This window comes from Meles meles, chromosome 2 (genome assembly GCF_922984935.1).
Source record: "Meles meles chromosome 2, mMelMel3.1 paternal haplotype, whole genome shotgun sequence".
NCBI lineage: Eukaryota > Metazoa > Chordata > Mammalia > Carnivora > Mustelidae > Meles > Meles meles.
In genome coordinates this window covers 149,882,814-149,899,967 of record NC_060067.1, presented here as the reverse complement: position 1 = coordinate 149,899,967, position 17,154 = coordinate 149,882,814, and the positions used below count along the sequence as shown (strand labels likewise).

The 17,154-nt window shown below is 38.8% G+C and overlaps 1 protein-coding gene across 1 annotated transcript in view; it reads left to right on the top strand.

Annotated features, from left to right (window-relative positions):
• Window positions 1–17,154, top strand: part of LOC123935992 (hedgehog interacting protein) — a 94,196-nt gene that overhangs the window by 69,425 nt on the left and 7,617 nt on the right. Inside the window, exon 12 of the mRNA XM_045996811.1 lies at window positions 16,069–16,217. Within this exon, the coding sequence (XP_045852767.1) occupies window positions 16,069–16,217 (149 nt within the window). The remainder of the gene's footprint in view (window positions 1–16,068; window positions 16,218–17,154) is intronic.

Below are 17,154 nucleotides of genomic sequence, written 5' to 3'. Positions count from 1 at the left end.
CTTTAAGGCAAATAATGTTTCTCCAAGTTGTTTTACTGTGTTCAAATTGGTGATGATAAGTGGCAGTTACCAGTCCACAAAGACGAACACTTTGGCCTTCCATATAGGCCAAGTGCTGTCCTGGGAGGACCCTCAGCTCCAGTCTGTGAGGGCTGGACTTGACTCTGCTGGACTTTAGAGCCTTACTGTGTCCACACAGTCATGTCATTCTTGTTGCCATCAGAGAGCAGCCTTCTGTTTGTGGAATCTTCTTCCGTTATATGCCGGAGGTAGACCCGAGGTAGGGCTGTGGCTTTAGCTTTCATGTTGGAAGCAATAAACTCTCCAGTTATTTCTAGAAAACTTGAACCATACTGGCAGACTTTACAGCTGTTCAGTATGATTTTTTCATCAGGTAATCAAGATAAGCCAAATGGTAGTTCAACATCCGAGCCTCATTTCCAAACTATTTGGCAGCTCACAGCTCTCATGCAGGCTTCTGTGACGAAACAAATGGAAAATGAAGAAATGTTCTCATTGATCCCAGCAAGAGGAAGACTTGAACATTGAATCTTTTAAAAAATATACTTATTCCCCCTACTCCTTTCTAGTCACCCATCACAGCAGCATTATCTTGAATCATAATTAGTCAGTTGTTCCTTTCATGGGTAACATCGGAACTATCAACAGCTGCTAAAATTATATACTATCAAAAAGATATTAGTCATCAGCTTAGAAATAACTGTTCACAGAACCTAGAGTATCCTCAGGTACCACTACTGTTGAACACACGGTTGTCAGACTCTAGCTATACCATGCTGTGAATTTCAGATTCTCTCTGTACTAATTTATCTTCATGAGCCCATTTGCATATTTAAATCCCCACATTTCAAGTCTCTTTAAGAAGAAGGAATTCTAATAACCTAAAAGTTTGCTAACAGCATGAATTTAGTTACAATTTAAACATTCTACTTGTAAGTTATGATGTAGGTTTTTTCCCCAAAATCACAGACTGACTAGAGGTTTTCCTCCTTTTCCCATACCACAAAACACTGTCTTTCTTGAGAAAAGTTTAAGCTGACAATGGTACTATAGAACATGAAGAGGAGTAATCAATTCTAAATGGTCTGTCAGCATATCACATATATTCATCTGTCACACCCTGGTCACGTTCCTCCTCTATGTAACAATTCACATTTTCTTCCACAGTAAGAGAAGCACCCATCCATGCATTGTAGGAGATCTTTTCTTCCTTGGGTGTGAAACAAATGCCCTCTTTGTGAAAAGCAAAGTAATGAATGGAAAAAATATCAGACATTTCGATGATGGTTGAAGTTGACGATGTTAAGAACAAAAATCAAACAAAGTAGCAGCATTCTTCCGATTCATAATGATGTCTAGGGATTTCACTCGGATCTCATGCCCTTCAATTCCAAATAGTCATTATTCCACTATGTTTGTCAAAGTTGATAAGCTTTTACAAGCTTTTACAAGCTTCCTGGTAGTATTATAATGAATTCTCCCTCCTCCTCACAAAATCTTTCTCTCTTCATCTGGATTGTTTAGTCTGCTGATGGTGAGTTGAGGTCAATTTTACACCTTCCATCCATTATTAGTGTCTAATTACCAGGGTTTCCATAAGGGACCTTGGCTTTGTGATCTCGGGGCCTCCTCTAGTAGGGTGGTCTCAGAGTGACATACCTGAAAGGCCTGACTTCTCATTACGGTGCCTGTTTCTGGTGAGTCCTGTCACGTGTGGGGCCAAGGTTAAGATGTGTGTTTGGTTTTCAGAAGGTGGGGGGAGTAACAGAGTCCCAAACACACTGTCCTTGTACACAGACATGGGCATAAATTTCAAAATGAAGCTGACTGTAAGAAAACAAATGTTTTCATAAACATTTGTTGGGAGGCTCATGCTGTTTCAATTTGGATGCCAACGTTTATTATTATAGTATTTCTCCCTAGATGAGTTGAAGTTCTGTATAAGCAGACACTTTAGTGTATGTGAACGGGATTATTTTAGAAACACAAACTAATTACTAGTGCGACAGTGTTCAGAATGTCTGCTACAGAGCCAAATTGTTTCTCCAAAACTTTTGAGGGAGAATTTGAAGCAAGGGCCTCATCAACTAGAAAACATTTCTTGTTACAGACATTTCTTGTTATATCAAAAATCTAACTCAAATTAAATTCTTAGGTTAATTTGTGTCTTGTGGAGGAGTCTCCAGACTCATTAGAAGAATGCTTTCAGAGTCACTATTTTCACACAGCACTTCACTCATGGTCCTGGAAGAGAATAACAACGAATTATAAAATTTTTATGTTTAGGGTGCCTGGGTAGCTTAGTTGGTTAAGTATCAAGCTCTTGGTCTCAGCTCAGGTCTTGATCTCAGGGTTGTGAGCTCACTCCCGGATGAACTTTAAAAAAAAATTGTTCTGTATTATATGTCATAGAAGTTACATTCTTATCATAGGTGTATGTTTTTTTTTCTGTTTTTCCCTATACACACGCACACACACACTCACATATAAAGAAGACAAGGAATTTAAAAATCATCTTTGGGGGTGCCTGAGTGGCTCAGTGGGTTAAAGCCTCTGCCTTCGGCTCAAATCATGATCCCAGGGTTCTGGGATCCGGCCCTGCATCTGGCTCTCTGCTCAGCAGGGAGCCGGCTTCCTCCTCTCTCTCTGCCTGCCTCTCTGACTACTTGTGATCTCTGTCTGTCAGATAAATAAATAAAATCTTTAAAAATAGAAAAATAAAAATCATCTTCGATATTCTGAAGCCATTTTGGCAAAGGTAGGTGAGGTTACAGCATTACTGACTTCCTCAGTCTATAAGGACCATCTGGTCTAAGGCTTATGTTACATAATCATTTACATAAGTTCAAAATCATTTTACAGTGGGCATCCATCTCAGAAAAGGATGACAAGGTAATCTGTTGTAAAAACCAAATACCATTATTCATAATTTTAAAAAATGAAAATTCAATAAAACTACAACTCAGTTTTCCTTAAGTAGAACTCAGGAGTCATTTAAAGAAAAAGTAGGGAAGGAGTGAATTTCCTTCCATGTTAGAACACTGAGCACACTTCAGGAATATTGTCAAAAGCAAAACAGTTGCATCTTGTCAGAGAGTGGAGTTAGGTTCAAGTTAAGCCCAGTCCCCCAGCTTGCTGAGTCAACTCACTGGGTCCCAAAAAGTCTTTAGCACGGGGTCCTGCCTGCCCTGGTCAGGGGAGCTCCTTTGGCCAGCAATTCCAGAAAACAGATTGAATACACTGGACACAAGAGAGGTGGGCAATAATTTTAATTTCACTTAGTCACGCCACCCAAGACTGATCAACTGTTAGGAACAAGTCCATCCTGGCAGGACAGGGAGGCAACTGGTCTTGTCTTGGAATCTTCCTTATTGGGGGAGCCTGCATCAAGTTCCTTCACATTTTCTCCCCCTTTGCCCATCAATGAAGTTCCTCAGTCTTTCGGCCCTTCCTCATTTCTGCGCAGTGCTCTTGAAGATGATTAAATCACACATTTAAAACACGGTAAATGCTTTAATATTGTTGGTATTCATTGCCTGCATTTAAGAATTATTTTCAGATGATCACTCAGCTTTAAAGGTTGTCTTTCCAACCTTGGAGTAAAGGTGTCTCTGGAGCTCTCAAGAGCTCTTGATGCTGAGTTTCCAAATGTCCAGATCATGCCCTAGATGCTTGCTCTTTTTTTTTTTTTTTTTTTTTTTTTAAAGATTTTTTATTTACTTATTTGACAGAGAGAGATCACAAGTAGGCAGAGAGGCAGGCAGAGAGAGAGGGAAGCAGGCTTGCTGCTGAGCAGAGAGCCCGATGCGGGACTCGATCCCAGGACCCTGAGATCATGACCTGAGCCGAAGGCAGCGGCTTTAACCACTGAGCCACCCAGGCACCCCCTAGATGCTTGCTCTTAATTCAGTCTTTTCAGAATGCACCTGAGGGGTGGAAATGAAACAATTCTAACAGTTTACCTACCTTCTAAGCTTTGTGTTTATAGAACACAATTTTTTTCACACTGCTGCCGAAGATCTTTAATTTTTGCATCAGATGAGACCAAATGAATTTTTTTTAAAATTTTGAAACATTTTCAGGGTTCTTTCTCCAGGAATTTGTAAAACAAAGTATTCTTAATCGTATTGATTCAATTACTATGTACCCAGTCATTCTATATTTTAACATACTGCTTATCTGTGATCCAACCAAGTCACACTGACCCTTCCCCTGAGAGGTCTATAAATTAACAATGCAAATCCAGGCTTGGGAGGTCATTTCACAGCAATGTTGCATCACCAAACTTCTGTGACCAGTATCAAAGACTGCTCCCCACAACCCCCCATCCCCGTGCCTCCTCCCCACGCCTCCTCTCAGTGGTCCTCCTTACTGCCTTTTGTTTATTTTCTTCTTAGTATCTTCATCCTACTCCTAATTATACCAGATGCTGAAGAGTGGTTTGTTTTTTGGTTTTCGTTGTTGTTGTTGTTGTTGTCTTCTTTTTCCCCAAAAAAACTCACTTCGTAAGAGGACATCGGTTCTGTTTATCCTTCACGTATGTCTCAGGGAGCCAGCAGGCAGCTCTGCCGTCCTAAAGAAAGTCACACATAATAGAGAGGCTTTAGCCCAATAAGCCAGTCGAGTCCCAATTCATCAGTCAAAGTTTTATGCAAGTGGCCCCCCTAGGTTGAGAAATCCTCACAGTGCCTGTTGACCCAGCTGCCAAGTCCTCTTGCCGCTGGCCGTGTTTTCATGGCCACCCGGACAGTAATACAAACTGTTTAGCAGCTCCATTGACCTTTCAGCTATTAACAGGGACACGGGCTCCACCAGGGACTAGTTTTCAAACATGACAGAATTTCTGAGCACTAGAGGTCATGAACAAGTATATGCCCTATAAAAATCCATTCAGCATGGTGGATTTGAAATCTCAAAGACAGGGAAGCATGTTCTACGTTTCACTGTTATTATTTCTTGACATATCCGAGAACGGAAGACGGAGATATTTTCTTATCTGCCCTTTATATTTTATTCTTAATGCCCTGTACTTTACGTTGTGACGCGCGGTACATTTGTGGCTAAGCGGTCCTCCCTAAGCTGCCCCATATCATTTGAAATTTTGAAGATCTGTTACCGAAGAATGGGGCAAGATCAAAGTAGGAGCTTCTGATGAATGAATGAGCATGCATACATAATGTATGGTAATAACCTACGGATACACTGGATTTTTAGTCCTACTTTGCCAGGATTTGCATATGTGTATATATGCACACACATTTAAACAAATTCAGCTCAGGTACACCCTGCTGTGTAGAGCTATCACCGATTTCAAAATAAATAGAAAATATTAAACAAGTTATGAAAAAAAGTTTATCCAAGTGACCATGTCATTTAAGAGGCTCATATAAGGAGATATATATATATATCTCCTATATATATATCTCCTATTCCCTGGATATGCATAGCATTCAAAGGAATGCTCTACTTTAGGCTAATTAAAGTCTCTCTTAAACTATCAATTTTGAATGTTAGAATATCAGTGCCTAGAGTAATTATACAGATTGCAATGAAGACTTGGTTGAATTGCCACTTTCCGAAGGCGCTTGTTAAAAAGATATAAGGTGAAAAATAATGAAGAACATATTTCTCAAAATGAGACTCAGGTGTTAAGTGTTGAAAACTCCTAAAAGCATTTCTTTTCATTGCCATGTTTCTCCCTTTGCCTGGGACAATGGGAAAAGTCGGATATTATCAGATCTTCTGAATTTTCCGTACTTTCATTGTAAGGCAGTGTATCATCAGATATTGCAGTATTTGAGATAAAGGCAGATTTAACCTTGCTTGAAACAGCTACATGTATTTGCAATAAGATGCTTTCTAGAGGAAGGTGTACTTTTAATTATTTTTATTGTTTTTTTAAGATTTTTATTTTTAAGTAATCTCTACACCTAACACAGGCCTTGAACTTACAATCCTGAGATCAAGAGTCACATGCTCTACCAATGAAGCTACCCAGGCACCCTGAATAAGGTGTATTTTTTTTTTTAAACTAATTCATTGTGCTCAAGTTAAAAGTTCACATGACTTGCTTTTGCTTTTGTCAACATTGACAAATGAATCAAAAAGTGTAACATCAAAATTTGGGAATTTGTCACCCTAATAGTCTTAAAAGAGAATGTAAACTGACATTCTTGTGTTCTTTTTTTTTTTTCTTTAAAGGAGTTGTAAACTTTTATTTATTTTTTTAAGGTTTTTTTTTTTTAAGATTTCATTTATTTATTCGACAGAGAGGGAGATCACAAATAGGCAGAGAGAGAGGGGGAAGCAGGCTCCCTGCTAAGCAGAAAGCCTGATGCAGGGCTGGATCCCAGAACCCCAAGACCATGACCTGAGTAGAAGGCAGAGGCTTAACCCACTGTGCCAACCAGTTGCCCCTCTTGTGTTCTGTTAAAGGACAGAAGCTTGTGTCTAATTTTTGCTTCCTATTTAAAGTGTTCAGCGATCTTTAAAATTCTGCCTTCCTCTGATATAAAATTAAAACACTGGTACTTCTACAGCTTTAAGTGGGAAAAAGATTTATTATTATTATTTAGTGATTTATAAAAAAAAATGACTTGATGATACTGTAGGCCTCTAAGTCTTTTGAATTATAGTGTAATCAAAATATTTTTTGAAATGTCTATTTTCCCAATTACAAACATTTCTTATTTCATGTCTCACATTTTTTACCTAAAATTATGGTTTATGAATTAAGTTTTTAAGTTCAAACTTGCTTTTGGACAATAATTCTGAACAGAATATATTCCTTCTTTTTTTTTTTAAGATTTTATTTATTTATTTGACAGAGAGAGTGAGAGAACACAAACAGGGAGAGCAGTAGAGGAAGAGGGAGAAGCAGGCTCCCCACTGAGCAGGGAGCCCAATGCAAGGCTCCATCCCAGGACCCTGGGATCATGACCTGGGGCGAAGGCAGACACTTAACCATCTGAGCCACCCAGGCGCCCCATCTTTCCTTCTTTATATTAGGCAGCAGTGGCATTTTTTTTCCATTTTTTATTTTTATCATATCAAAGTAAGTACAGTTATACTCCAAGATTAAATCAGGAGATTTAATCTGTCTACAAGTATCTTGTACCTGTCCCTGTATTCAAGATCATGTATTATGTGCTGTAGAGGGAGAATATAAGGGGGAACTTAGTACCATCCTCTAAGGAGCTTGTTTTTATTTTAATTGGGGATCACATGCATTATCAAAAATATAAATATTATTTGAGATAAATAACACTTTGGGACAAAAACAATTATGTGAGAACATTATACACTATAAATTGCCAAATTAATGGCCCAGAGAGCTATGGATACTGAGAGAGGTAAAATTCACCATGATTTGGCTCCCTGACCCAGTCCGTTCTGCTCCACTGTGCTTTTCTTCAACACTAATTAGCTCACATATAAAAGAGAATGATGACTACATAACATGGAAATTATGTAGCTTTCCAAGCAAGTATGGCCAGAATTATAAGAAAAAGAACAAACCCTCAGCCAGGCTATTGCAAAGCAGAGGAGGTTTCTGAGCTGAGAGGTAAAATAAACAAGCGTCTGTACTGGGTTCTCCTCCCCAGTGAGGTGTTCCTTCAGCCTGGGCTCTCTGCAGGTTGCACGTTCCCCCAAGAGCTCATGGCCCACCGCCACCCACCATTCGGGTTTTAGGTATTCCTGAACTCAACTGAGGCAGCCTCCATCTCCTGCCCAAGCTCACAAGGCTGCCCAAACTCCCCCCCTAGGTACCAGATTTTACTGTTTTAGTGTTTTACTTAATAAGTTGCACCGATCTTCAGTGGTCTGCCCCAACCCTATTTTTCCCATCAGCCCTATTATTTTTAGTATGCGATTTTGTAGCATACAAGATTTTTCAGGAATGTGTACGTTGAATTAAAGTGGAAAGGCCTGTTTTTCTATATTCACCACTAATAAGTGGGAGTAGACCAGTTTCTGAATTTAGGACATTAAAAACATAATGCAACAGACACTGAAGGCAATTTACTAAATTGGCCATTTTTGGTTTGTAAAAAGATGTCATTACCATCTAGTCTCATTAATTATTTTTCCTAGGTTTTCCCTTTAAGGAAATACATAACTTTTCATTTCCTGATTTCCACATGGAAATATATATACACTGAGTTAACCTGAAAAGCTGAATGAAGGAGATCCACACATCCTTTCAGATACTTGTGTATTGTGGTGGTGGTGTTTGGATGGTGAGATTAGCAGGGCATGAAATACGGATGCCTTACTGGATTATTCCTAAAGAGGGCCTGTTGAGTTGAAAGAACACTGGTCCAGAAGATAGTTCCAGACTATGTGTAACTAGCTTTTATTATGGTTGCATCTTCAGATGTAGAACAAAATTAAGCGAGATTTGTGAAAGTTCGAGAATCTTGTCAGCACTAGATAGCCAAATCCGTAGCTCCCCTCACTAAATCATCACTGCCTCCTCCCCCCTTAAGTTCAGTGCTCACTCAATCCCAAACTGCTCAGGTATTAGAGTCAATCAGTACTATTTCTAAGTAAGCATATACTCAGCATTTAAACTGCAGACTTCAAAAGAAGATGACATTGGTCTCAGAAAAACGGCCAAGGCCCAAGCCCATATTTTCAGCATATAGTTGAGTAGAGAAATGTAATAGTTCAAAGCGATGTCTGGAAATAAGGCTTTCTCCATCCTAAATTGGAATTCTAGAAATACACAGTACAAATTAAAATTTTTAACATGATACCTAATGCATATAACTTCAGAGCTATCCTTGAATTTAAATTGTTTCCCTTTACTCCAGTATCAAGGTTGCTTGGGACATATATAAAAAGATATTTCTGGTGCGCCTGGGTGGCTCAGTCAGTTAAGGATCTGTCTGACTCTTGGTTTCAGCTCAGGTCATGATCTCATGGGTTGTGAAATCGAGCCCCTCATGGGGCTCCACGCTCAGCAGAGAGTCTGCTGGGAAATTCTCTTCCTCTGCCTGTCCCCCCACTTGCTTGCTTATGCTCTCTCTCCCTCTTTCTCAAATGAATAAATAAATATTTTTTTAAAAGGATATTTCTGCAGCCTACCTGTGATATAATGTCAAGAACAGTATTCCTTTAGACTATCTCAAATAGGGGGCACTTGGCTGGCTCTGTCCAAAGAGTACGTGACTCTTGATCTTGGGGTCGTTGGTTCAAGCCCCATTTTGGGTATAGAGATTACTTAAATAAAGAAATAATTTTTAAAAGAGTACCTCAAATGGCACTTGAAAAATACTGTTATTAGAAAATGAGTATTGCCATCTATACTGCCACAAAGTTCCAATGAGACCAATATTGCATGGTTATGCAGAAATGATTCCATTTTCTCTGTTCTTTTACCTGGATATGATTGTATTATATCCTTGAATGAATGTATAAGATTCCTTGAAGCCAAATGGAATTTGTATCATGTACTGTTTCACTAGCTGGCACAAAATGGCTATGTATGGTCCCAAAATAGGCTGTAAATCCAGTGAAATCCCAACTTCTACTCCTTGTGGATGAACCAACTCTGAAAAGAGAAATGTTAATGTGAACAAGAAGAATTTAGTGAACATTCAGACTAAAGAAAAAAATCAATTTATGTATTGACCTTGGAGAAAAGCATTGAAATGATTATGCCAGGCCATTCTACGAAGATAGGGCTACGCCTATGCCCCAGGCTAGACAAGTGGGAAACAGTAAAATCTATCCCATCAGGAGAAGTCTCCATTCCCTTACCCTTTTTTAGGTAAAAGAGCACGCTGAGTACTGGCGAAAGGAGGAGTGGTTATGGATTATCGCTGCATATCAAATGCTCACAGTAAGGAAACCCATTAAACCAGAGAATCTGTGGTGGCTTCCAAAGCCTGCCTGCCTGTGCAGGAGTGAAGACTCCATCCAAGCATACAGTTTCAAAGCATTCTCTCCCTGGAAGCCCCTGGCCACACTAATTCATGGCCACATTGATTCCTACTGGCTGGAAGTAGCCTTGACTTAGAATAGTGCTTCTCAAACTTGAATATATATGGGAATCACATGACAAACTGGGGAGAGTATAGACACACTAAGTCTAGGGAGGAGCCCGAGCCTCTATATTTCTAGGAAATTCCTGTGTGATGCTGGTTCTTCTGGTCTGGTACCATGATTTGGGTAATAAGGATTTAGACTTATCCCTTTTCCCTTTCACATGAGAATAGGAAAAAGCATTCAAGAAAACTAATTTTGCAAAGGTTGCAGTAGCAAAGGAACATTTTTCCAGGTGTCTCAATGTGAATATGGATTAAAGAATAAGACAGTTTGGGGTCTTTTTTTTTTTTAAAGATTTTTTAAATTTATTCATTTGAGAGACAGAGAGAGAGCGAGTACGGGCATAGCGGCAGGGCGGGGCAGGGGAGGTGGGTAGGGAGAAGCAGACTCCCAGCTGAGCAGGGAGCCCAATCTGGTGCTTGACCTCAGAACCCTAGGATCATGTCCTGAGCTGACAGCAGATGTTAGCTGACTGAGCCACCCAGGTGCTCAAGAATAAGACAGCTCTTACATCACCTTCCCCCCTGAAGCAGAGGGCTGACTAAGAGAAGCTTTAGAATGACTACTTCTTCTGAAACCTCTAATGAGTCAGGATTTTACAAGTGAGTATTAGTACAATTTATTACCTTATTTGACAATGACATGAATTTAAAATCTAGGCCCCTAACAAAAATTTCAGAATGAGTCCCTTCACTTTTTGTGGAAAACTCAATAGACAGATTTCTAACGTACTCAATCTGAAAAGCACACCTACTCAGACTCAGGATTATCCCTGTCCTGCCATCCAAGTACACAGAGGATTTCTCACTTATTGATTTGTTTATTCATTTGTCAAATTTAATATCATAAAATTAAAACCATCTATAATCTCACTACCTGGAGACGTTCATTGTTGGCTTTAGCTAGTCACAAGTCATCATGTAGGATATATTACAAATCACTTATGCTTCTCAACTTCTTCCTTTATTTCGAGAAAGTATTTCAACCTTTATACTTCTACTCAAACCCAGACAGAGTGGGTTTCTAAGAAAACATCTTACATTTCCAGAAACAATGCTTTATGCATTAAAGAATATCGGACAATTTCTTGGTACTAGTCCTTATTGTTTCATTGCAAGTGTCAAGATTATAAAGTGTATTTTTCTGACTTAAATTGGGTTTGAAGGCTATAGAGATAATTATCAACAAATGGGTTTGATATATTCTTATTACTTATTATTTGATATATTACTTATTACAAACATCAATATCCTTTTGGTTAAATTTTCTACTTTAAAAGCTATCTTGTACTTTATTCAGTAGAGATAAGAATCCAAAAGTTAAGAAAGTGATTGTTTAAAAGAAGAACAAAATTATTTAAGCAATTTTAGTACACTTACATTAAAACACCCAACTTTCCAGTCCAATAAAAATAAGAATGGAGAATGAGGTAACCTATCACTATAGGCGTATATGTATATGTACATATGTATACGTAAATACATACTCTAGATTTTTGCTTCGATGCCATGTAGTTGTGTATATGTAGTAATTATGTACACATGTGATGGTCTATTTCAAGGTGAGACCATAAAAGTTCACATTTACTTGTTTTATTCCCTTTTCTGTTCTCCTCATTGCATGTAAAGCAATTTTCTGTTCTTTTCAGTGGAAGGAAGAAATGTCACTAGAACAGAGAGTGAGTGGAGGAGGACGGTTGGGATAACCAAAACTCTTTGTTAGACTTTATCAAATACATAACCAGAAAAACGAATTTTTTAAAAGATTTTATTTATTTATTTGACAGGCAGAGATCACAAGTAGGCAGAGAGAGAGAGAGAGAGAGAGAGAGAGAGAGGAGGAAGCAGGCTCCTCACTGAGCAGAGAGCCCGATGCGGGGCTCGATCCCAGGACCCTGAGACCATGACCCTAGCTGAAGGCAGAGGCTTAACCCACTGAGCCACCCAGGCACCCCCAGAAAAATGAATTTTAAATTACATTGGTATAATTCCCAGTTGGAGGAGAAGACAATCCTATCTTCATATCATGCTTACTTCTTTGTCGGTTGTTTATTTACTATGACTATAATGTAAAAATGTTTCATTGAAAATGAATTTAACCATTCCTTAGAAAAATTTTGTAAGTCTTGACTTAATTTAGGCGACAGAAATATAGCAAGTGTTTTTAGTTTTAAGCTTATGATACAGAAGTATAACAGCTAGATTTTAATGATATCATTCCCCTAAATAGTCCATATATTCCTAATATCTTTACTCAGTAGCACAGAAAAGAAACAAGCACTCTCTTAAAATTCCATATCCTTATATTTATTCATTCATTCAATAGCCTTTTAAGTATCTTCCATATTCTACACATTTTCCTAGAGCCTGGAGGGACACAGGGGAAGAGAGGGAAACATAGTCCTATATGCATTCAATAAACACTTATTGAATGCTTCTGTAGTGTTTTCTAGCTCTTCTGAATATAAGTAGTTGAAGGAGATAAAATACTTCGGTGGTTTAAATGTCATCTTGTAAAACATCTTTGAATCCTAAACTAATTGCTTCCTTGTCTGTGTTCTTGTGTTACTTCACATGCACCTACATCGAACAAAGGTTACACCATGTTAGACTTTTGTGTTCAGATGTCTGTCTGCTCCGTGGTGTCTCCATGAGGATTGGAACCCTGTTTTGTTTGTCTTACCCCATAAAGATCATAGTACTTGCCTGAGTGAGTGACTGACTAGTCTTCAGGAGGATTGAATATGTCCCTTTTGCCTTCAGAAAGCTTTCATTTCAATGGGGATGGGAAAGGAGAAAAGGGAATACAACCATTAAGAGAAGTGACATTCTATGAGAGATGGGTTGTCCTTGGAGCACCTGTCTGCCTCAGTCAATAAGTGTGGGCCTCTTGATCTCAAGGTAATGAATTCAAGCCCCATGTTAAAAATAACCTACTTGGGGGTGCCTGAGTGGCTCAGTGGGTTAAGCCTCTGCATTTGGCTCAGGTCGTGATTCCAGGGTCCTGGGATCAAGCCCCACAGCGGGCTCTCTGCTCAGCAGGGAGCCTCCCCCCCACCCCCGCCCCACTGCCTGCCTCTCTGCCTACTTGTGATCTCTCTCTGTCAAATAAATAAATAAAATCTTTTTTAAAAAAATTAAAACCTACTTTAAAAAGGGGGGAGGGGACTGTCCTTCATGAAAATTTTCCATTAATGGATTCCCAGTAGAATAACAGTTTAAAGAGAGGGAGAGGATTTCTTTAAAGTGCTAAGTGAGGAATGTTAGTTGGCCACTTCATTAAAGAAAAAAAGGATTATTTTCTGGGTATTTAAATAAAATCTTAAGGGAATCATGTTCCTATATGATAGCCACATAGTTTTATATAAACTAAACAGGCCCAAGTATGAAATAATTATATCCACAACTAGATAAGCATTTACTAAATCTTAGGCAAAAAACAACTTGACCCACCCCCCCACCCCCCCACCCCCCCACTCCCCCACCCCACTCCATCTGAGTTTCCACATATTTGAATGTTTGGTGAAAAACAGTCAAAGCATCTAACTGGAGGATCGGCAGGGAAGCAAGAGGCAGATGCCCTCTCCTGAAGAACTTTATTTCACTCTTGGGTCCTGATTTGTCATATCCTCATTCATTTCCCCAGTGCACACAAATCAGTGTCCCTACACTTTGCCTCAGATGGGCAACATCTTCTGGTGGTGGTTGTTTAACGGGTAATTTACCTTCTTGCTCTAAATGATGTCTTCTCCTCTTTAAATTCATCCACTCAGCCATAAACCATATTGTCAAGTAGTGTATGAGCTATGTGCCTGCATATTTTGCATTATATATAGCATGATATGATATATATAAAATATATATCATGTATCTCATATGTAATATATAAATATACATATTTTTTATATAAGCATATATATTTTAAAGATTTATTTATTTTAGAGAAGGAGAGAGCGAGCATGTGGCGTTGTATAGAGGGGAGAGGAAATCTCCAGCAGGTCACCTGCTGAGTATGGACCCCTGATGCGGGGCTCAATCCCATGACCCCAAGATCATGACCTGAGCTGAAACCAAGAGTTGGACGCTTAACCAACTGAGCCACTCAGGTGCCCCAACATGTAATATATTTTTGACACACCCTAGTTTAGAATCTCTTTTTGAATGAGTCAGAAAGACAGTGAATGAGGGAGTAATCAGTAGAAATTGCATAAACAGAATTTCAGTTACCAGTAAAATACCTGTTTACTGAATGCCACAGCCTCAGAGGATAAATGCCATCAACTCAAAGAAACTTCAGTGGCTATTGAAAAACAGCTCTTCTAGCGATCAAAAATGACATCATGGTTTCACAAAGTAAGAATTTTATTGAGGAAGAATTAGAGCCAACAACACAGAGCAACAAAACGGGAAGGCGAAGTTAATGCCTCCACTTTCCGTGGCATACCCATTTCACTATTTCTCTACCTCAACCTGCCCCCCACCATTACCCCCAGAAAGACTCTCTTGGGGAACCCATGGAAATTATTCATTAGTGTTGTCTGAGTGGGAACACACGCAGTCCATAGAATGCCTTGACGACCTTTCGCATAAATTGACCACTTCTAGATTTTAAAAAGAGGTTGAATAGATTTAAGGGAGTTTTCTGAATTGTCACAGTAGTTGCAAACACAGTACTTTCAACACAGAGTTAGACGTTTATTGGAGAGAGGACCTAAAGAAGTCACTATATATTTTGAATACGGTTTTGAATCATCGTAGGAATAGCCTGAAGTTAGGCCCCAAAGTATTATCACTTTATATTGCCAGAAGGACATAACAAGATAACCTATCTCGAGAAAACTGGAGTCTACAGGGCCAAATTATTGGCTTATCTCCGAAGGCTATATCATTTACTTCTTTTAGTGGCTTTGACCTATAATTATCACCTTCTTTGTTAACGGTACTTAAGGAGTCCAACTGCCTTGGCCATCTTAATGGTGGTGAGTTGAGCAGTGATGAGCCTTTGTTTACATTCCTGAACTGAAAAGAATCTTCTCACCACACTGCGGCCCAGGCACAGTGACTGATAGAGAAGTACCACTGCCTGTTGTTTCTCCAAGATTAGGTAATGAGTGGTTGTGACCATGCTTCCAGCCTCACTCAGCTTGAAAGACAACCTCTTGTGTCGAAAACAGTAAGAACCATAAAAATCTTCTGAAGGCATCTCTAAAGTCGTAGAGCAATTAAAGTCTATGACTTTTTACTTAACAGATATGATGTTTGTTTCTGTTTGTTGATAGCATTCTTTTTATTCATAGATTACAAAATATATCTGTGTGTATATATATATATATAAATTCATATGTATATATAAAAATGTATATATATGTGGATTATTTTTTGCATAAAGGGTTGAAATTTTGAGTCAATAGTACACACACATACACATACACACACACACACACACACACACACACACACAAGAAAAATCCATCTGAGACAGGTATTTCAAGAGAAACGTGAAATGAAACAAAAATGGATTCCCAAGTTTTTTAGGCTGCAAGTGCTCATTTAGATGAATGCCTTCAGCTCTGTGATATTTCCAAATATGCCAATAACGAGCGAAAACTATCTTAGATACTATTCTTAATAATTTTTGTAGATCTGGGAAAAATGTTTTAAAATATCATTATATTTTTTTAAGAATTTTAATTGCTAGAAATGTTTAGCTACTGAATGGAAAATATCGATATAATTACAGTTTTAATGAATTTTGATCACGATAAAATTCCTTTTAATATTTAATATATTCTCTGGTTCAAAACTGGTCAGTTAGGTTTTGCTTGCTGGGGTGGATCTTCTACTCTCAGAAAGTTGTCAGTCTTTCTGAGCCACTTAAAAGAAAGGTCTCCTTAGAAAGCAAAAGAAATTCTTTGCAAGCTACAAAACCACTGGGTTTCATCCTAATACTAATTTTCAACCAACGTCCACATGGAAACGTTGTCTTTTGATGCAGACCTCTAATGCCTGAGGAATGCAAAGCCACGGTGCAACCTGCGCAGACACTGACTTCGGAGTGTTCCCGGCTCTGTCGGAACGGCTACTGTACCCCCACGGGCAAGTGCTGCTGCACCCCAGGATGGGAAGGAGACTTCTGCAGAATTGGTGAGTGTTTGTGCTGTCCCCAGGAAAGGCCGGGCATTGGACAGTCCTTGGGAACTCAAGAACGTAACATCAGCTATTTCTTCTAGAATGATCAACGGTTCAAAACTTATCCATTTATCATAATAACGCTTAGTCTGTTTCTGAACTTGCAAATGAAATCTTTCCTGTGTTCCTATTGTAAACAATTCACTTCTTTAAGTTAGTCGTAAATGTAAAAGACTTCTAAATAATTGAGTCCTTTCAAATGGTACAGAATGAACACAGCACAACTCAATCATCTGTACAGGCTCTCAGTCCTAGGTTTGAGATTTCACACCAGCCAATGACCTAGTGTTTGCAAAGCCCCTCTCCAAGTGCCAGCATTTTCCAGACACCCCATAAATGCCCTCCCTAACTTTACTGCTTGCTTTCTTGCTACAGTGCACTAAAAACAGGGTTTTTCAGTGGGTGTTATTAAATAAAAGGGGAAAACGCAATTATCTAGAGGCACATTATGAGATTTTTTAATTCTTTTTCCCACTCCCTTGTGACCCATCAACTAGGTGTGCAGCTGCTCAAAGACAGCCAAAGAGATTTATCCCAGGGTTACTCTATCCTTTAACCAGGGATTTCCTCAATTACATGCAACGATGTTTAAATTCTGCTTGATGTGAAGAAAATTAGATAAATTCAGACACCTAGTTTAAGATGTATGTGTTGAAAGTGCATTTTCAGGAGAAATTTTCTTTTATCTATGAGATGATGGGTGTTAGCTAAATCTGTTGTGGGAATCATTTCACAGAATATGTAAACCAAACTGTCATGCTGTGTACCTGAAACTTACACAGCAATGCCTGCCATTTATTTCTCAGTAAAACTGGAAGAAGTTTCCCATAAGGATAAGTGCATTTTTAAATGCATATGCATTTTCTTACAAACAACAAAGAACTTGATCTCT